General features: G+C 39.4%; 1 protein-coding gene across 1 annotated transcript in view; it reads right to left on the bottom strand.

The window, feature by feature from the left end:
- Phex (phosphate regulating endopeptidase homolog, X-linked) overlaps positions 1-17,441 on the bottom strand; it is a 189,540-nt gene that overhangs the window by 36,877 nt on the left and 135,222 nt on the right. Inside the window, exon 15 of the mRNA XM_005407827.2 lies at positions 7,680-7,738. Coding sequence (XP_005407884.1) covers positions 7,680-7,738 — 59 coding nt within the window. The remainder of the gene's footprint in view (positions 1-7,679; positions 7,739-17,441) is intronic.

The raw sequence follows: 17,441 nt of genomic DNA, 5'->3' as shown, positions 1-17,441 counted from the left end.
TTTAGAGGACACATCTAAATATTCCTTTAAGGTAGCTAATAGCATCTTTCAAATAATCTACTCTCCACCTCCCCACACAACCTAAAGATCCAAAGAGAGTATGGATTTAGCCAAATGGCATGCAGACAGCAGCACTCTTAGAGAATGCAATAATGAACTATTTGCTGCCACAGCCTTTGGACATGGAATCAACAGAACCTGGCAACCATAGGATATTCTGACCTTCATCTGCCTCTTGGCTACCCCCAACAGGTTGTTTCCATACCAAAGCAGAAATGGTCCCCTCACTAGTGAAATGGGCGAGATACAATGATACAATGATTACTCTAACATAATGTTATTATGCTTCTAATCTTCTCATTCTATGCCTTACCTCATTAACCCTTGCATTTTTACCCAGCGCCAAATAGTGTGGCACGAAGATTAACAGCGTTCAGTCAGTAAGCTAGGTTATACTTCTAGCTCTGCAATTTGCTAGTTTTGCAGTCTTTGATGAGTTACTGCACTTGGAGCTTTTGTTTTCTCTTCTGTAAAATGAGTCTATAATATTAAGATTATAGAACTATTATGAAGATTAGAGATAGTAAAGTACTCGGCAAATTAATGGTTTCCTAGAAAAGAGTGGCTGCACAGAATAATTATAATATTGATGTGATGGAAGTCTTTCAAAGCAGGAGTGGAAATACAGAAATTTACATCCTGAATTGTCATTATACAACTATTTGAGAATGATTTATTGGAATTTAACTAGTTCACCCATTACTTCTCCTCATCACTGTCGTTGCCTAAGGTTAGGCCCTCCCCACACTTCTCTTGAGCCGTTTGCAAAACTTCTAACTTGTCTACAAAGACTCAAACTGACCCCTCTTTAAGCCATTATCTTTAAGAGTAAAACTAAGGAAGCAAAACTTGAGTTTCTTGCTTCCCAAAGAAAAGTACATTATGGCCCTTTCATCAACATGATCTACAAGGCCTTCATCTACTTCTACATATCATCTCCCATCATTCCTTCTGCTCTCTAAACTCCCGTGCAGTCTGTACCACAGTCACTGACTGTCTTCCTGCATCATGCTTTACCCTATCTGTTGTCTTTGAATCAGTCACTCCTTAAATGTTCAAGCCTCCCTCCTCTACCTTGTGGACATTTTTTTCCTTCCAAAGCCCACTCAAACATCACTTTGACTGTGAATCTAACCTTGACTCCCCAGATTTAATTATCTCTCTGCAGTGCCTCCCAGAAAGCACTGCACACCCTTTGAATGCATACTTAGTACGGTATCTTTCAAATGTCTATGTACCAAGACTCTCTCAAAAGTAAGCATTAGTAATAGCTAAGGTTTATTGAGTACCACTACAAATAAGACGCTAGTCCAAGCATTATACACATTCTCTCATATAATCTTTACAACAGTCCTATAAGTGAGTCATTACTAGTATCTCCATTTTAGATATAATTGCGCTGAGGCTTAAGGATGCTAAGGCACTTGTCCAAGGCTGCAAGTTATTAGTGGCCAAACCACGATTCAGAGCCAAACTGTCCCATTTCAAAGCCAACACCTTTAACCACTATACCATACCATACCATACCATACCGTACCATACCATACCAGGTAAGTTCAATACCTGACATGTTAATACCTATATTAGTTATTTCTTGCTGTGTAACAAATCATCTGTGATGATTTTTATCTAGATGTCCCCCCAAAGCCTAACGCACTCATAGGTGGGACTCTTGGGTGGTGACTGGATCCTGAGAGTGTGATACTCATTGGTAGATTAATCCACTCCTGAGTTTATAGCCAAATGTGACGTTGGGAACTGAAGCCTTGTTGAAGGATGTGGCTCACTGGAGGTGTGGCCACCATGCCCTGAGGTCTTTCTCGTCTACCGTAACCCTCTGCCGTGCTGCCTAGCCTTGGAGCCAAGCAACTATGGACTGAAACCTCTACAAGCATTGAGCCAAAATAAACCTTTCCTCATTAGAGTTGTGGGTGTCAGGTATTGTGTCTCAGTAATGAGAAAGAAACTAGGATATTATCCTTAAACATAGTTGCTTAGAATAAATATTTACTATCTCATGGTTTATCTGGGTAGGAAATTTGGAAAGAGCTTATTTGAGTGGTTCAGTCTCAGAGTCTGTCCAGAGGTAGCAGTGAAAATGTTGCCATGAGCTTGACTGCAGTGGAGGGTCTGCTTCCAGGATGGCACACTTGCATGGTGCTGGAAATGGGTAGGGAGCCTAAGTTGCTTCGCCTGTGGGCCTCTCCATGCCCTGAATACCCTCATGACATGGTTCTTGGCTCCTCTCAGAGCGATTGATCAAGGTGAAAGCCATAATGTCATTTGTGACCTAGCCTCAAAAGTTATCTCTGTCATTTCCACAGTATTCTGTTGGTCACGCAGGTAAACCTTACTTGGTATAGAAGTGTACTACCCAGGAGTATGGATGCTAGAAATGGAGGATCACTGGAATCTCTGTAGATATTATCTGAATACCTGAACAAAAATTACTAAGAACTGCTATGAGTATTGGGAAATTTTCTAAATAATAAGAAATTTGGATTAGGTGGCCACTTGTTTCCATCTAGGTCCAAAATTGTGAATGGCTACCCCCAAATTCTAGATGTTACCCTTGCTTCCCCATGTCCCCAAACATAGTAAATGAATTCAAGGGTTTAATTTAATTCTGTTCCAGTAGAAGCCACAGGTGAGTATTTACCAACTTGGCTTCTCCTTTATACTTTTAAGCATAGCCAATGAAGTATGAGAGGTTCTCCCACTCTGAAGCAGTTATTTTGGTAACAGCAAAACAAATCTATGTGTGATTTCTGGATTAATTCTATAGTTTGATGCCAGCATAAGCCCAGCCTCTGGACAAAGGCTTATCTTCTTTCACACAATATCTATGATTATACTGGGACAACCAAATCCTTTGTGTAAAACAACAAAGATAATAAAATCATTGGTTTTAGTGCTCAGGCCGTGTTTGTTTTCAAGCTAAGATTTTACTCGCTTAAAATAATTCTTTAATATATTTTGAGACATATGAAGTTAAAAGCTAAATAATGAGGCACTTTGCAAATACAATGACGTTGAATACATGAAATGAAGTTTATTCTAAAAACAAATCCATATTAGCAGAAATGAATATCAAATAGGAGCTGTTCATTCTTTCCACCAATACCAGATCCAAAGCACTATGGAAGCCAGGGCAGAGCACACCTCAACAGCTCCCAGCAGCCTATCGTTTCACAGGGCTCTACTCCAGGGATCAGCAAACAACAGCCCACAGCAAATGTTCCATCTTGATCTAGGAGACAACCTGCTGCCTATTTTGTAATTAAAGTTTTACTGGAGCACAGCCATGTTCATTTATTTATGAACTGCTGGTGACTGGAATGGCAGAGTTGAGAAGTTGTAACCATGACCGCATGCCTAACAAAGCTGGAAATATTTACTCTATGGCAATTTATGGAAATAATTGGCCAATTCCTGGTCTACACCTCTGAAGACTTGGCCTGAGGCAGCCTACTACAGTATAAGCAAGAGATGTATATGTACCATCTGCAGTTCTAAACATTTTATGGGGAAAGGGGGAGGGAGTGTTGCTATTCATGTTGCAGTGTTACATACAGTGAAGGTATAAATCTTTTTGGTTTCCTATGCCGTGGACTGAACCCAGGGTGTCATGCATGCCAGGCAAGCACCGTACCAAAACTGCACCTCTCAGCCCAAGGCAGAAATCTTAACAGGTATCACCTGTGCAACCAACTCCTAGGTCAAGACAGATCTCTCTCAGTCAGTACCCTTAATAAAAGTAGCCATTATTTTAATTTCTATCATACAGATTCATCTGCTCATTCTTGAATTGTATATGCATGGGACAGAACTCTTCCTGGTTTCTTTCATTCAGCATTAAGTCAGTTGGTAACATTCATATATATTTTAGTCCGAAGTCCTTTCTTCCTCACTTTTGTATAATATTCAATTGCATGACTAGACCACTGTTTACTTATTCTTTTGTTGGTGAACAGTCGGTCCTTTCCAGCATTTTGATATTATGAATAAAGCTGATATGAATATTCTTGTACAGGTCATTTAGTGGGCTTAATGAATCACTTACAATGTGTGAAATTTCTGGGTAACAGAAGATAACAACAAACACTTTTCCAAATTGGTAGCAGTTTTTAAATATAGAAAAATATCGTTTTAATTTATAAAACATTTTGAGAGCAAAAGTTCAAAACTTCCCTCCCAAGACATATTCTGCTGTTTCTCCTGTGATGCGCTGGCTATGGTAGGGATGGACGGATGGATGCCTGACTTGCTCATTTTAGCACTACCAGCACTGACCTTGGCAATGTGCTGGCAACTTTACAAATTCATTCCATTAAATCCTTACCCAAAACTCTATGCGCTATATAAAGTCAACATGTGGCACATAAGACAATAAGGGCCAGGAGGGATAAGTATCTCAACCATGGCAATACAATTAGATCCATGGCACTCAAGGTCTTCCACTGAGGTTCTCATTTTTCCTTTTAAAAAGCACAGAGTCCAGTTTTATAGTCAACACAAAGTCCGGGAAACGCAGGCTAAGGCACCAATACTCTCAGCTCCTTGTTTTCCTCTTTATCTTATTAATTCAAATATAATTAAATTATATGATAGCTCCTGAGTATAACTCCTCAGGTGGCACATTTAAATCATTATGAGTTCACAATACACTCTATGTCTGAAGCCAGGGCTATCTAGATTAACAAGGGTAGAAAAATAAGAAGCTACAACCACCCTACAAAAATTGAACATTGGAAGATGGTCAAGAACCAGAGGATTTTCACACACAGGTATGGATTTGGGAAAAAATAACAACATTGTAGATTTGTCTATTTTCTACTCAAGTCTCAACTCCTTGTAGAAGCAGACTTAAGTGGCATAAATCAGAAAATGATAATGGGAACTGAATGAAATTCTCATAAATCATGCTACTAAGTATAGTTACATCGTAGATGTGGAACCCAATTAAACAGATGGCCACATGCTGTCAGAATCAGCCCCTAATCAATAAAGATGTTCATTTTAGAAAATCACCTCAATTTTTCACTTCTTCAGTGAAGCAAAAAAGAAGGCGGTAAGGGGGAGTTTTGGGGGGAAGTCCCAGGACCTAGTAAGGAAATGTGTAGGAAGAAACTTCACCTGTCTTAATTTGTAGTCCAGAATATTAGAAAGGAAAGAGGGGGAAAGTCACCCAAAGGATTCCTTGTCATCGTGCCTAGAAATGCAATTTACAACAAGAGCAAGCACTGGTCATAAGGAAAATAGAAACAGCTTGAATCTCTTAATTAAAATACTGCTTCAAATTGTTCACTTCAAAGCCCCTCTGCCCGTGAGCTTTCAAGAGTCCATTCGGTTACCCTGAAATGGCTTCTTTCTGAGTAAACCTCTGAGAGGATCAGCTCTTCCCAGACCAGGAAAAGGCAGAGCAGGGGTAAACCCTGAAGGCAGAGCTATTATTAGACGCACTAAAGTCCCCACAGGAGCAGGGGCCTTCAGTGACATTTGAAAATAAGCGTGGAAACACTGAAGAGACTATCCCATTGTCTTCTCTTCCAGAAGAGTTGATCTATTACACTGATTAAGTCTAACAGTGCCAAGAACTGAAAAAAGACAAGGAAGAACAGAAACACTTCTGTAGTTTGGCATGCATTAAAGAACATTTGTTGTTCTCTGGTAAAGTGGAGTATTTGCATACCCTACCAGGCAGTAATTGCCCTTCTGGGTGTATACCTGCATCTTGTTTCAGGAGACATACAAAAGATTATTCAGCGCAGTGATGCTCACAAGAGCAAAATGCTGGGAAGGTGGGGGGATACACAGATCTACCAATAGCAGAGCACATAATAATCTAGGGTGCAGTCACACAAGGAAATGCTATACAGCACTGAAAAACCTACTGCTATGTGCTATGTGTATGAATCCTAAAAGTAAAATATTAATTGAAAAACACAGTTGCCTAAGATTTCGCATAGTACAATAGCGTTTTTCTCATGCTAAAAACTAAAAATAAACACCATGTGACTTGAGGATTCCTACATAAATTGTTAACATTTTCTTTTTTCTAAAAAAGGAAAAGATAAATGCAAAAATCAGTACAGTCATCACCTATATGGTGAGAGTGAATGGGATAGTGAAGTAGATGGGTTATTGCACTGGTACTAGTAATGTTCTGATTCTTCATTGAATGATGGCTTCATAGGCACATAGTTATTCTATGTTTTCTTATATGCTTTATAACTTAACATATGCCAGCATGTTACACATATTCTTTTGTATGTACCAAGTTTTATGTAAGAAAAAATTTTCTTCTAAAATGAATAAGCAACATCTATTGCCCAAAAGAATATTTTAAATACTAGTATAATTACTATATTTAAATAATATTATAAACTTTAGTGATAATTAATAGCTCAAATATCATTAAGTTTCCATATAACATATGCAGCTTAGTTCCCAAATTGGAGGGTAGAAACTTAAGAAAGCAACAGTATTTTCACGATAATGAATATTTATATAGTAAGGAGTGACATTCAAAATATTTAACAACTTATTTGGCCATATAAATTAATGTAGAAATAAAACATTAGCACCATCTGCTTGTTTTCCCTCTGTTCATTATTCGCACAGACCGCAGTCCTGCAAGGACTTCCATTTTCAATAGAGGCCACAGGAGGGTGACTCTGGTAGAGAAAAGCCATAGCCCTCTGGCTGTGCCCTCTGCCCTCTTCTTAAAGTGCTGCAGGGGCAAGGGACCACTCAGAAGCCCTACACAGTGTGGCTCTCTGGCCAGAGGGTAGGCTGACTGCCTCACTGAGAGGGTATCTTTTGAGCAAAGACTTAAAATGGAAATGTGAACCATGACGATCTCTTGGCAAGTTTTTCAAATGAAAGTGAACCCCACATATAAATGCCCTAAGGGAGCAGTGTATCATAAGCACTCTGGGAACATGAAGGAGACCAATAGAACTGGGAGTGAGGGAGAGATGGAGTACAAGAGGAGATAAAGGCAGGATGATAATAAGCCTTTTGGGCCAAGGCCGATGATGGCAAACCTTTTAGAGTTTTTCGTGATAACACAGTCTGCTGCGGCATGTGTACCATAGGTTCGCCACCACTGCTCCAGGACATTGAAAGCAATGTGTTTCTTGGGCTGAGCAAGATGAGATGCTGGCAAAAGGCTCTGGACAAAGGAATGACATGATCTTATAAAACATCTTAACTGGTTGCAGGGGTAAGCACAGAAGAAGGGAGGCCAGTGAGAAAGCTATTCCCATAATGCAGGTGGGAGATGGTGGTGGCATGAACAAAGATAGTACATTCCAACCACTCCATTCAACAGTGTAGAAATGTGATTGAAGCCATGAGATTAAATGTTACACAAGAGAAGCCAGCAAAGATAGAGAACAGAGGCAAAGAGAAGAAGCACCAGGACTGGGCATTAGGCATGTCAGTATGAAGAGGTAGGAGAGATGAGGAGACCCCAGCAAGAATAGTATTCTTTCATCAACACATCTGGTCACTTTTGGGAGAAAATAAAGAATGTCTGGCCTTTCATTATAGGCACTGAAAAGTTCCTTCTATTTGATACCAAACTAACAACAAAATGCAAAGCCAGTACTCACGGATCTGGTTGGTAGACGCACTATAGAAGGCATTGACAGTTGTTGGGTTTGTAAACCACCTGCGGGAAGAGAAACAAACACCAGAGCGATTATCATTACCTAGCAAGGATGGTGGTAAAGACAAACACGGCATGACTGGACTTACTAGCAGATAACCATAGAACAGTGGGGATGCTGGGCACAAGGGGAAAGTAGTGCCTCAGTTACGGTCACTGCTCTGCCCAATAAACAATCTCACCCTAAACTGAACATAGTTTAGTGAGAACATACTAACATGCCTGGTTATTCTGGTTATTCACTGTTAGTAACTTAACAGAAAAAGTCGGCACCAGTGCTTCAGAAAAAGCTCTAATGAGAAATTCTAGAGTCTAAAGGGCTCTCCCTGCAGATGGAAACAGCAACAGGCCCTGTTTGCCAGGCCCTGTTCAATAGGTCCAAGGGACAACTATATTTCTATGCTACATCACCTCTGAGCTGTTTGTCTTTGTCCCTTTTCTCATCGCTGGAACACAATATCCAACACCTACAACTCAAAGGAGGAGAGCGTTATTTTGGCTCACAGTTTGAGTCCATCATCTGCTGGCTCCAAAGCAGGGCAGCATGTCACAGCAGCATAGAAGAAGCAAAGCTGCTTGCACGGAAGCCAGGAAGCAGAGAGGCGAGGAACAGTTCTTCCGCCCAGGCCCCAACCCCCCCACTTCAAGGCAGCTGTACTGCCCCTGTGATCCAGTCACCTTCCACAGCCCCACTTCTGAGCACATGAGTCTTTGCAGGGTATCCAGATATAAACCATAATACTGTTCATTAAAGGGTTTAAAACTGGTAAGAACATGGAGATCCATTTAAAGAGAGATGAATAAAGTATCATCATGCTACCCAGAAAGTCTACTTGCTCCAATGAGAAGTTTACTGATTTAAGTGGCAAAACGTTTAACAGCTGGTGCTATCTCTATCACTAGCTAGTTGAGTTGTATTAGAACAGTTCCTGACAATCCTGGGGTATGGTTTTACCATAAAGTTAAAGAACTGGATTAGAAGATCTTGGGAGTTCCTGACAGCTGTGAACACCTTCATCTTGAACACACACCTTCTTCTCTACACCTTCATCTTGAACACAAATTAGTTTACTTAGATCAGGACTGGAAACTTTTTTCTATGTAAAAGTCATACTGCAAACATTTTAGACTTTGTGGGCAAATAGGCAAGACCAAGGAAATTATATAGATATTTGAGAACAACCTTTCCACAAATTTATATTATATTGTACTGACAAATATAATAATCAAGTACAATTTTGTAATAGAGGAATATTAATGAGAAGAATGGAATTCTTTGGGGTAGGATAACATTTTGCTTAATTGTAGTTCAAAGTTATCACTTCCCATCATCAGCGAATTTCAAACACTTATCTGTAGAAATTACCCCTGGTGCCTGGGCTGTATGAAAATAGAAAGGCGGTACAACTCAGCCCACAAGCTGAAGCTTGCCAAGCCTCGGTTTAGATCTTTGTGAGTTTTATGTCCTTTATCTTTGTGCCCTCTGTGATTAAAACCAAACAATTCATCTTAAACTAAACTGCTCAAAATTAAACTCGTACAGGGCCTGGGATATACCTCAGTACCACGAGGCCTGCTCAGCATGCCTGATGCCCTGGGTTCAATCCCTAACACCACAGAAAGAAATAAAAAACTTGTGTAAATACCTTTTTCAAAACAATCATTTTACTCACTTTTGTCTAAGAAAATAATTACTGTATACCAAACTAATAAATTAATTTACATCAAGCTAATATGAAACCGACATAAAACCCAACTACTGACTCTAGTGGGTCCACTCACACTTTCTTCCAACCTCGAAGAAAGTCTATGCATATGTCCCCCTTTTATTATCATCTTTATTATTACCTAACATCCACTGATATGGCTTGTGTCTAGACATCCCTCCAAAGCCTCATGCAGTCATAGGTGGGGCTTTTTGAGAGGTAACTGAATCTAGAATAAGTGATGCTGGAATCAATTCATGGTGCGATACTATGACCAGGGGCACTAGGATAAAGGGTGTGAGTGCTACGCGCCCTAAGAAGTCTGGATAAAATATAAGGGATAGAAAGAGCTGTGGTCATCCTTACCTTCTTCCCCCCGTGAACTGTTTCTCCTCTGCGATGCCTGCCTGCCACACCATCCTGGCTTGGAGCCAGGCCATTAGAGAGTGAAACCTCTACAAACTGTGAGCTAAATAAACCTTTCCTCTTTTAACTTTTGGGCATTGGGTATTTTGTCTCAGCAAAGAGAAAAGTAACTAAAACATCCACTAAGGACTTATTTTATCCTAAGTACTTTATTCACAGGTATTTTCCCCATAGCAACTATAGGAGTTATTAGCTCATTTCACAGATGAGGACAATTAGACTTAGAAACATTATATGCTTGCACAAGTTCTGGTCCATCTGACTTCAAAGCAGTTATCTTGAGCAGTATATCAAAGACATTCCCAGAAATCAAGAAAGAGAGTGCCTTGTTAAAACTGAAACCTAGACTTATTTCCATAGAATGCATATTTGCCCTTCATATTTAAGGCAAATATTTCAATGAAGTCCCAGTGTTTAATACAAACTCACTGGCTGTCCTACTTTCTTGAGAAAACAGGTAGAAAAGAAAGCAACATTATTGACCTAAACTTGCTACCTATAGTAACTAAAACTACAGTCACATCCTAATCCTCAGGATCTTGTGAATGTGTTACATTACACAATAAATACAACACTGCAGATTTAATTAAAGTTAAAAACCTTAAAATGGGGAGTTTATCTTGGATTATCCAGGTAGATCTGATCAAATCACATGGACCCTTAAAGCAGACAACTTTTTTTATTGGAATCTAAGAGATACAACAGAGGAGGCAGTCAGAAGAGATACTGCAGATGTAAAGTCAGGGAGAGTCCAAAGGTGAACAGAATTTGATACACTTTTGCTGGCTCTAAGGTTTAGAAGCTACCAGAGAAAAGTCTGTAGGAGCAAAGAGTGGCTCCCAGGCAACAGCTAGCAAAATAAAGACCTCGAACTTACAACCACAAGGAACTGGATTCCACCATCAATAAGCTTGAAAAGGGAGCCCTTGCAGAAGCACCTGATACAATCTAGTCAAGCTAACCCTTGATTTCAGCCATCTGAGCCTCAAAGCAGAGAAACCAACTAAGCCAGTCCACATTTCTGATATGCAGAACTATAAGATAAACGTATGTTGCTTTAAGTTATTACAATTGTGGCAATTTGTTAGAGCAATAATAGGAAACTAAACTCTACCCAAAGAACCCAGGGATTACAGGTTAGAGAATCCACATACCTCTCCACTTGATTACTGAAGAACACTGGGGTAACCCAAAATATATACAATAGATCTTGTGTATTCCTAGAGCTTGTCCCTTCTCTTCCCATCCTCCTTAACTCCCCTCTTTTTAGCAAGAATAAACCTTCAAAATATTCAAATAAGTACCATGCAGCAAACCAAATATTGATAGACAAAGGTGAAAAACACAAAATAATGAATCACTCCCTGATAGGACTTTTGAAACTTCAGCAAAGAAAACTAAAACGTTTCACCTCAGATGCATGATGTTACCATTCCTGAATCTCCAGTGCTCCTAATGACTCAAGGGTACATTTGGAGCCTTGATTACCCCCCAAGCTCATATTAAACAGCTTTATCAATAGATCCTAGCAGGATTTGATTATATTATCTCTTCTGCTTGTTCAGTGCCCATGCAAAACCAGCTGTTCAGCATTCTGTACATCTCCTTTATTATATTCAAGTTTACTATATATTCAATTTTACTATTCTGTAAAATAAACCTACCTGTACTAGTTTTAATAAGTATTTGCAAACTTGTCTGCATTCCTCCCATTAAGAAGAGGCAGAGTCTACATTCCTCTCCTCTTGATTTTGGGTGAGTCTTAGCAACACACTTCTAAAGAGTAAGACGTAGTGGAAATTACAATCTGTGACTTCCAAGGATAGGCAATTAAGGGTAATACAACCTCCCCCAATGCATACAAGCGTACTCTCCGTCCTTCTTTCCATCTCTCTCGGGAAACTTGCTCTTCAGAGTTTATTGAAGCCGGAGATACACACAGAAATCATATGTATGGGCTCCAGCTACCAACCAGAGTCAACCACTAGGCATGTGAGAGAGGCAGCCTTCCATATGACTCCAACCCAAGCCACTACCTGACTGCAACTACATGAAGGGTCATGAGCAAGAACCACACCACTGAGCCTAGTGACCTCCAGAAACATGAGAGAAAAAAGATAAGTATTGGTGCTGTAACACTTTAAGTTTGGGGGTGGTTTGTTATGCAGCTATAGATAACTGGAACACCAAAAGGTTGTCTATCCACAGAATAAGTCCGACCTAATAGGCTGAATTTTCCCAGAAAACTGTTTCCTTTGCCTATCATAATGGTATAAGAAAGCTCTGAGTTGGAATTTGTTTAAGGGGAATGTGCAGTCACTCGTGCTCCAAGGCTGCCACCACTCCTTATTGCCTACACTTGTCTAGGTCAGCCATGTGTTAGCTGACTGCACACTGAAGGCACCTGAGTTTGTACACCTTAACCCCCAATATGATCTTAAATTCCTTCTGAGCTGAGACTATTGTCCCAGTGGTAGGTTCTGAGCAAAAGATCACTAACTCTACTAAGATGAATTTATTGTTACACATATGTCTACTAAATAAAAAGTATCATTGCAGTGCTTTAAATTCTTACTATATGTGACAGTCAAAAAAGGTGGCTGGACAATGGGGGTCTTATACTCATTAATGGATTAACTCTCTGAGGTTCACAGCTGAAATTACTGTTAGGAGGTAGGTCCCAGTTGGTGGAAGTGGGTCATTGCAGTCCTGCCTTGGAGGATATATCTCTTGCTAGTACCAACCCCCTGCTCTGCTTCCAAACTGTCATCAAATGAGCAGCTTTGCTCTACCATGACCTTTGCCTTCAAACCAGTCAAACATGGACTGAAAACATGAGTCAAATTAGATTTCCCCTCCTCTAAGTTCCACCAACACAGAAGCTGACTAATACACTATATCTGTGGGGTGTTCCTGCATTTGTGTTTAGAAGATTTAATGGATAAGATGGGGAGAAGTCTCATATCAATTCCAACTCTCAAAATGAGAATAGAATTATACTGGACAATGAAAAGGATAAATAGAATGTAGTGGCCAAGTACAATAATCTAAAGGAAAGACACTGGTGTTTGATTTATCTGGGGCTATACACAATAGATACACATCAGGCTAATGTTTGCATTTTACTTATGAATTCTTAAAAATAACCTATGGAATGTGGAAAACCTGTTGAGTATCTATTACTTTCTTAATAAAATCCTGAGGAGTATATATAACTCACATTCCATGCTATAGATAATGATTTCACAAATGAAAACTATTGGCAGGACAATAATTTTGATAGACATTTGATGTATTTTTTACATATTTTCCAACATAGAGAAAGAGAATCAAGACATGTTCAGTCACCGTAGAATGAGAGTGAGTCGATAGGGAAGCTGACTTAAAATCATTTCTGTCAAAGAAAAAATTCTGCAGGAAAGAAATTACTTTTGATTCAAGCCAAGCAGTAAAGTAAATCCTCTATTTTTAAGCAAACTGATGAAGTGACAATTCTGAGAGCCAACTCCTAAATATGTACCTTCAGGGATGACCACCCAATTAATTTCATTCTTGCTGACATTTCCCATTGCCTTAGAACCTTCTTAATGCACATTAGTGAAGCTAAAATGGATTCCATGAGAATGAAAGATAAAGGGTATTTATCTCCTATCCCCATAAAGAAGCAAAATGTATTTTCAGGCTGTGGAAATATAATCATGATTTGCTGTTCATAGCAAACTAGCATAAAATAAAACAAAGTAAACTAGCATAGAGGAGCTACTCCACAATCATCCCCACTCAATTAACTCATAAATTTTCAGACCTAAAATTAAAGCCAATGTGTATCAGGATGCTAAAATTCCCTACAATGCTTGAAAAGAAATAGCCAGATGTGTCTTTTAACAAAGAAAGAAAGAAATCGAGTGTCTATCACTTTACCATGCAAGCAGGACCTTAAATCTCTTTATTTTCCTCAAACATAGTCTGTGGAATAAGAATTATAAGCATAACACTAATTTTCATTCTTAGGGAACTTTCTGCAAACTTGAACCAGTTTATATCTTTCTGAAAAACATAGAGTCAGCTGTCTACCTCTATAAGTTCCATGTTAGCAGGTGAGGAAGGAAAACACATCTGCACTCAACAGGCAGACTTTTTTCTTGTCATTATTCCCTAAAAATACATTACAACAAATATGTACATAGCATTTACATTGTATTTAGTATTACAAATAATCTAGAGATGATTAAATTTACATGGGAAGATATGCATAGGTAATATGCAAATACTACCTCATTTTGTATAAGAGATTTTAGCAGCCTTTGATTTGGGTATCTACAGGATGTCCTGGAATCCAACCACCTGCCAATACTGAGAAATGACTATGTGATGGCTGATTGATTGTGTCAACTTGAGTAAGAGAAGCTCAACTAAATTGGCTCAGCAACTCCACATTTTAGGGCAGTTTGTCCCCTGGATGGTATAAAGGGGAAATGAACAAAAGTGAATCTGCTTCTGTTTCTTTGGTGCTCCAGTCTTCCCTTCACCTTGGACATCATCTCCTGGTTCCCAGGGTAGACCCTTCAGCCTTCCACTTAGACTCTTCAGCCTTCCACTGCAGACCCATCGGTTTCCTGATATAGACTCGTATAAGACACTATAGTGAGCTCCAGAACTTCAGGTGGATCCTTTGGATCTCCAGTGTGCAGACAGACTCCCTGCACTCTTCCACATCTGACTCTGTGGGTGGCCATTGTAAGCCAATCTTATAAATTCTTATATATTCATAGACCCTTTATTATACACTAACAGATACAGGTTGTATTTGTTTTCCATGGGCAGATGAAAGAACTATACAAATCAAACATCTTGCCTACCACCAGAAAGTCACCCAGCATTTTTCCAAGGCATGAATAAAATATTAGCAACAGTCAAGACCATTACAATCTGACGGTCCATCAGTATGTTACAATAATGTTAAAGGTGACACACTTAGGAGTTTATCAATTAGCAACTCCGACTCTGCTACTCACCCAAATGAATATCAACATTTTGAAACAAGAATTAAACTGACACCATCTCCAAAAAGAAGGAATTCCTGAGAAGACCATAAAACTTCACAAAAACACTGGGGAAAGTCTTGAATTTTCTACAAATTTTTCTTTTTAATTTGAAATGATCTGAATTAGTTTATGAATATGTGAGATGATTTACGCAGATCTGTGACAATCCTACTACATGTAGACCATCAGAGTTATTGAAATTCATTTGGTGAAGTCATTAGATTTGAGTCATCAAATTTTAAAGCCCTAACTATAAAATTCTGTTAAATAATTTAGATTGAGAATAAAATAGAATAAGCAGACTGAGAAAGTCTGATGACGAGAGAGAACCAAAGACAGTGAAGCAGATGGCCTTGCAACATCACTTGTTAATAGCACAGTGGTTCGCACACTGTCTGCTTTTTCCTTTGTGCTTTTGATTGGAGTTAAGGATAGGTACAAGACTGAATCAGCTTTAGGGATATTCCTTAAAGTGCATAACTTACACGTAACTTTCTAGGTGTATGTTATAAATAAGTTTGAAAAGCAAAGGGCAGAGACGGCTACCTGGGTGCAGAAGAGGACAAGGTAACAGACACAGCAGAAGCCAAGGGAGGGTACAGGGTCCTAGAGTTTCTAGAAACCAGAAGGAAGTGAAACATTGAAAGGGATGGTATCAATAGTCCAAGACAGCGTAAAAAGAGTCCACTACAGATCTGCAAACTGGGATATGTCAGGCAAAGTTAGAAAGTTTAACCACTGAAGGCAGGCTTCCTAGTATGATGGAAAGCCTTTCCACAAAAAGAATCAAGCACACGACAGAACAAACTAACCAACAATCATTTTAGGACTCTGATAACTGATCCAAGGCAAATAACAAATTAAAAACCATTTAGTCTTGAGCCACTGCTAGAGCTAGGGAGTAAACAGAGCAAGATTCTTTGGCCTTCTTGCATGGGACTGCTCCTCTCCCTTCAAGTGAGTTGGAACTAAGTTTTATCAGGATGAGGCTGGCTGGAAAATCAGCAGCTTTGCTGCTGCATAGGGTGGACCCCCTTGAGGGGTAGTGCTGAATCTGGAGCTTTGTCAGCTAAGAATGGCCAACTTGGGAGAACACTAAATTGAAAAACCCAACAAAAAATTTAAAAGGGAGATTGTGAAAGTGAAGTAGTCATAGAAGATCTAAAGAAGCTCTCCACACAGCTGCGGTTGAGTGGAAAACTAGGTGTACGTGCAGGGGAGACCAGAGAGGTCCAGTGGAAGGTGAAATCTCAGGCAGATGGAGAGCTACTCATAACAAGGAAGGTGCTCCCAAGTACACCCAGAGCAACTGGCAGAGGTAGAAGCCCTCTAGGCTCAAGGTGTTTGAGCACAAACACCTTCCTGCCTTAACCACTGGCTGGACATTAAACTATTTAGACACAAGTCTAGTCAGCAAGACATGAGGCTGAAAAATAAAATTAATAGCTAAAGAATTGCACGTAGACATCCACAACCACTTAGTGCAGGAGAGACATTTTGCAGTGTAATTCCAGGAAAGCCACTCTTTTAAAAAAGTCTCAGAAAAAGTACATGAGAATCCAATGTTGCTATATTATCCAAAATGTCATTTTCTACACTAAAAAAAAAAAATGGCACTCAATGGGAAAGTATAAGAGAACTCATCTACAGAAACTGACACTAAGTGAGCTCAGATAATTGGATTTGGCAAAGATCCGAAAGTGGCCATTACAAATAGATTCAAAGAGTTAAACTATATTCAAATCATTAATGGTAAATATAATGACAACGACTGCACAAATAATCACAGCACAGACACAGAATCTATATAAAAACCAAAACACATGAAAATCTAGACTTGAAATAGATCAACAGAAATTATCCAACCTGGAGAAGACAAAGAAAAAGAAAGCATTGAAGAAGTAGGCCATAGCAGCAGACAGTCTGGTCCCAGGAGCCAAAGCACCAGCAGGCAGAACAAAAAGTAATCAAAACCTAACATGAGGGGCTGGGGGTTTAGCTCAGCGGCAAAGCGCCTGCCTGGCAAGCGCAAGGTCATGAGTTCGGTTCCTGGTACCGGAGAAAAACCAAAAAATAAAAATAAAAATAAATTTAAAAAACCTAACATGAGGAATTTCTCAATTACCATCCATTTAGTCACTCATAAAATAAGAATAATGGTAGCTCTACCTCCCAGGTTAACATGAGGACCAAATGCATGAAATATTATAAAGCACTTCTCGGCATATTGCAAACACACCATTGTTAGTTGCTATCTTCATCACCATTGTTACCATCATCATCACCACAATTTTGCTAGGAGAGAAAATCATGGCTCGCTGACCCTGAACCCAAACATTTGTAAGGACATTCTTCCATTAACAGGGAAAGTTCTTACAGGCAGATAGGAACAAAATAGATAAATCATAATAGCTATTCAATGAAAAGAACGTAGCTGGGGCTGGGGATTTAGCTCAGCAGCAAAAGCGCCTGCCTGGCAAGCGCAAGGTCGTGAGTTCGGTTCCCGGTACCGGAGAAAAACCAAAAAAA

The sequence above is a fragment of the Chinchilla lanigera genome, unplaced genomic scaffold (assembly GCF_000276665.1).
Source record: "Chinchilla lanigera isolate Chin_1 unplaced genomic scaffold, ChiLan1.0 scaffold00108, whole genome shotgun sequence".
Lineage (NCBI taxonomy): Eukaryota > Metazoa > Chordata > Mammalia > Rodentia > Chinchillidae > Chinchilla > Chinchilla lanigera.
This window is presented reverse-complemented; position numbering and strand designations above follow the sequence as displayed.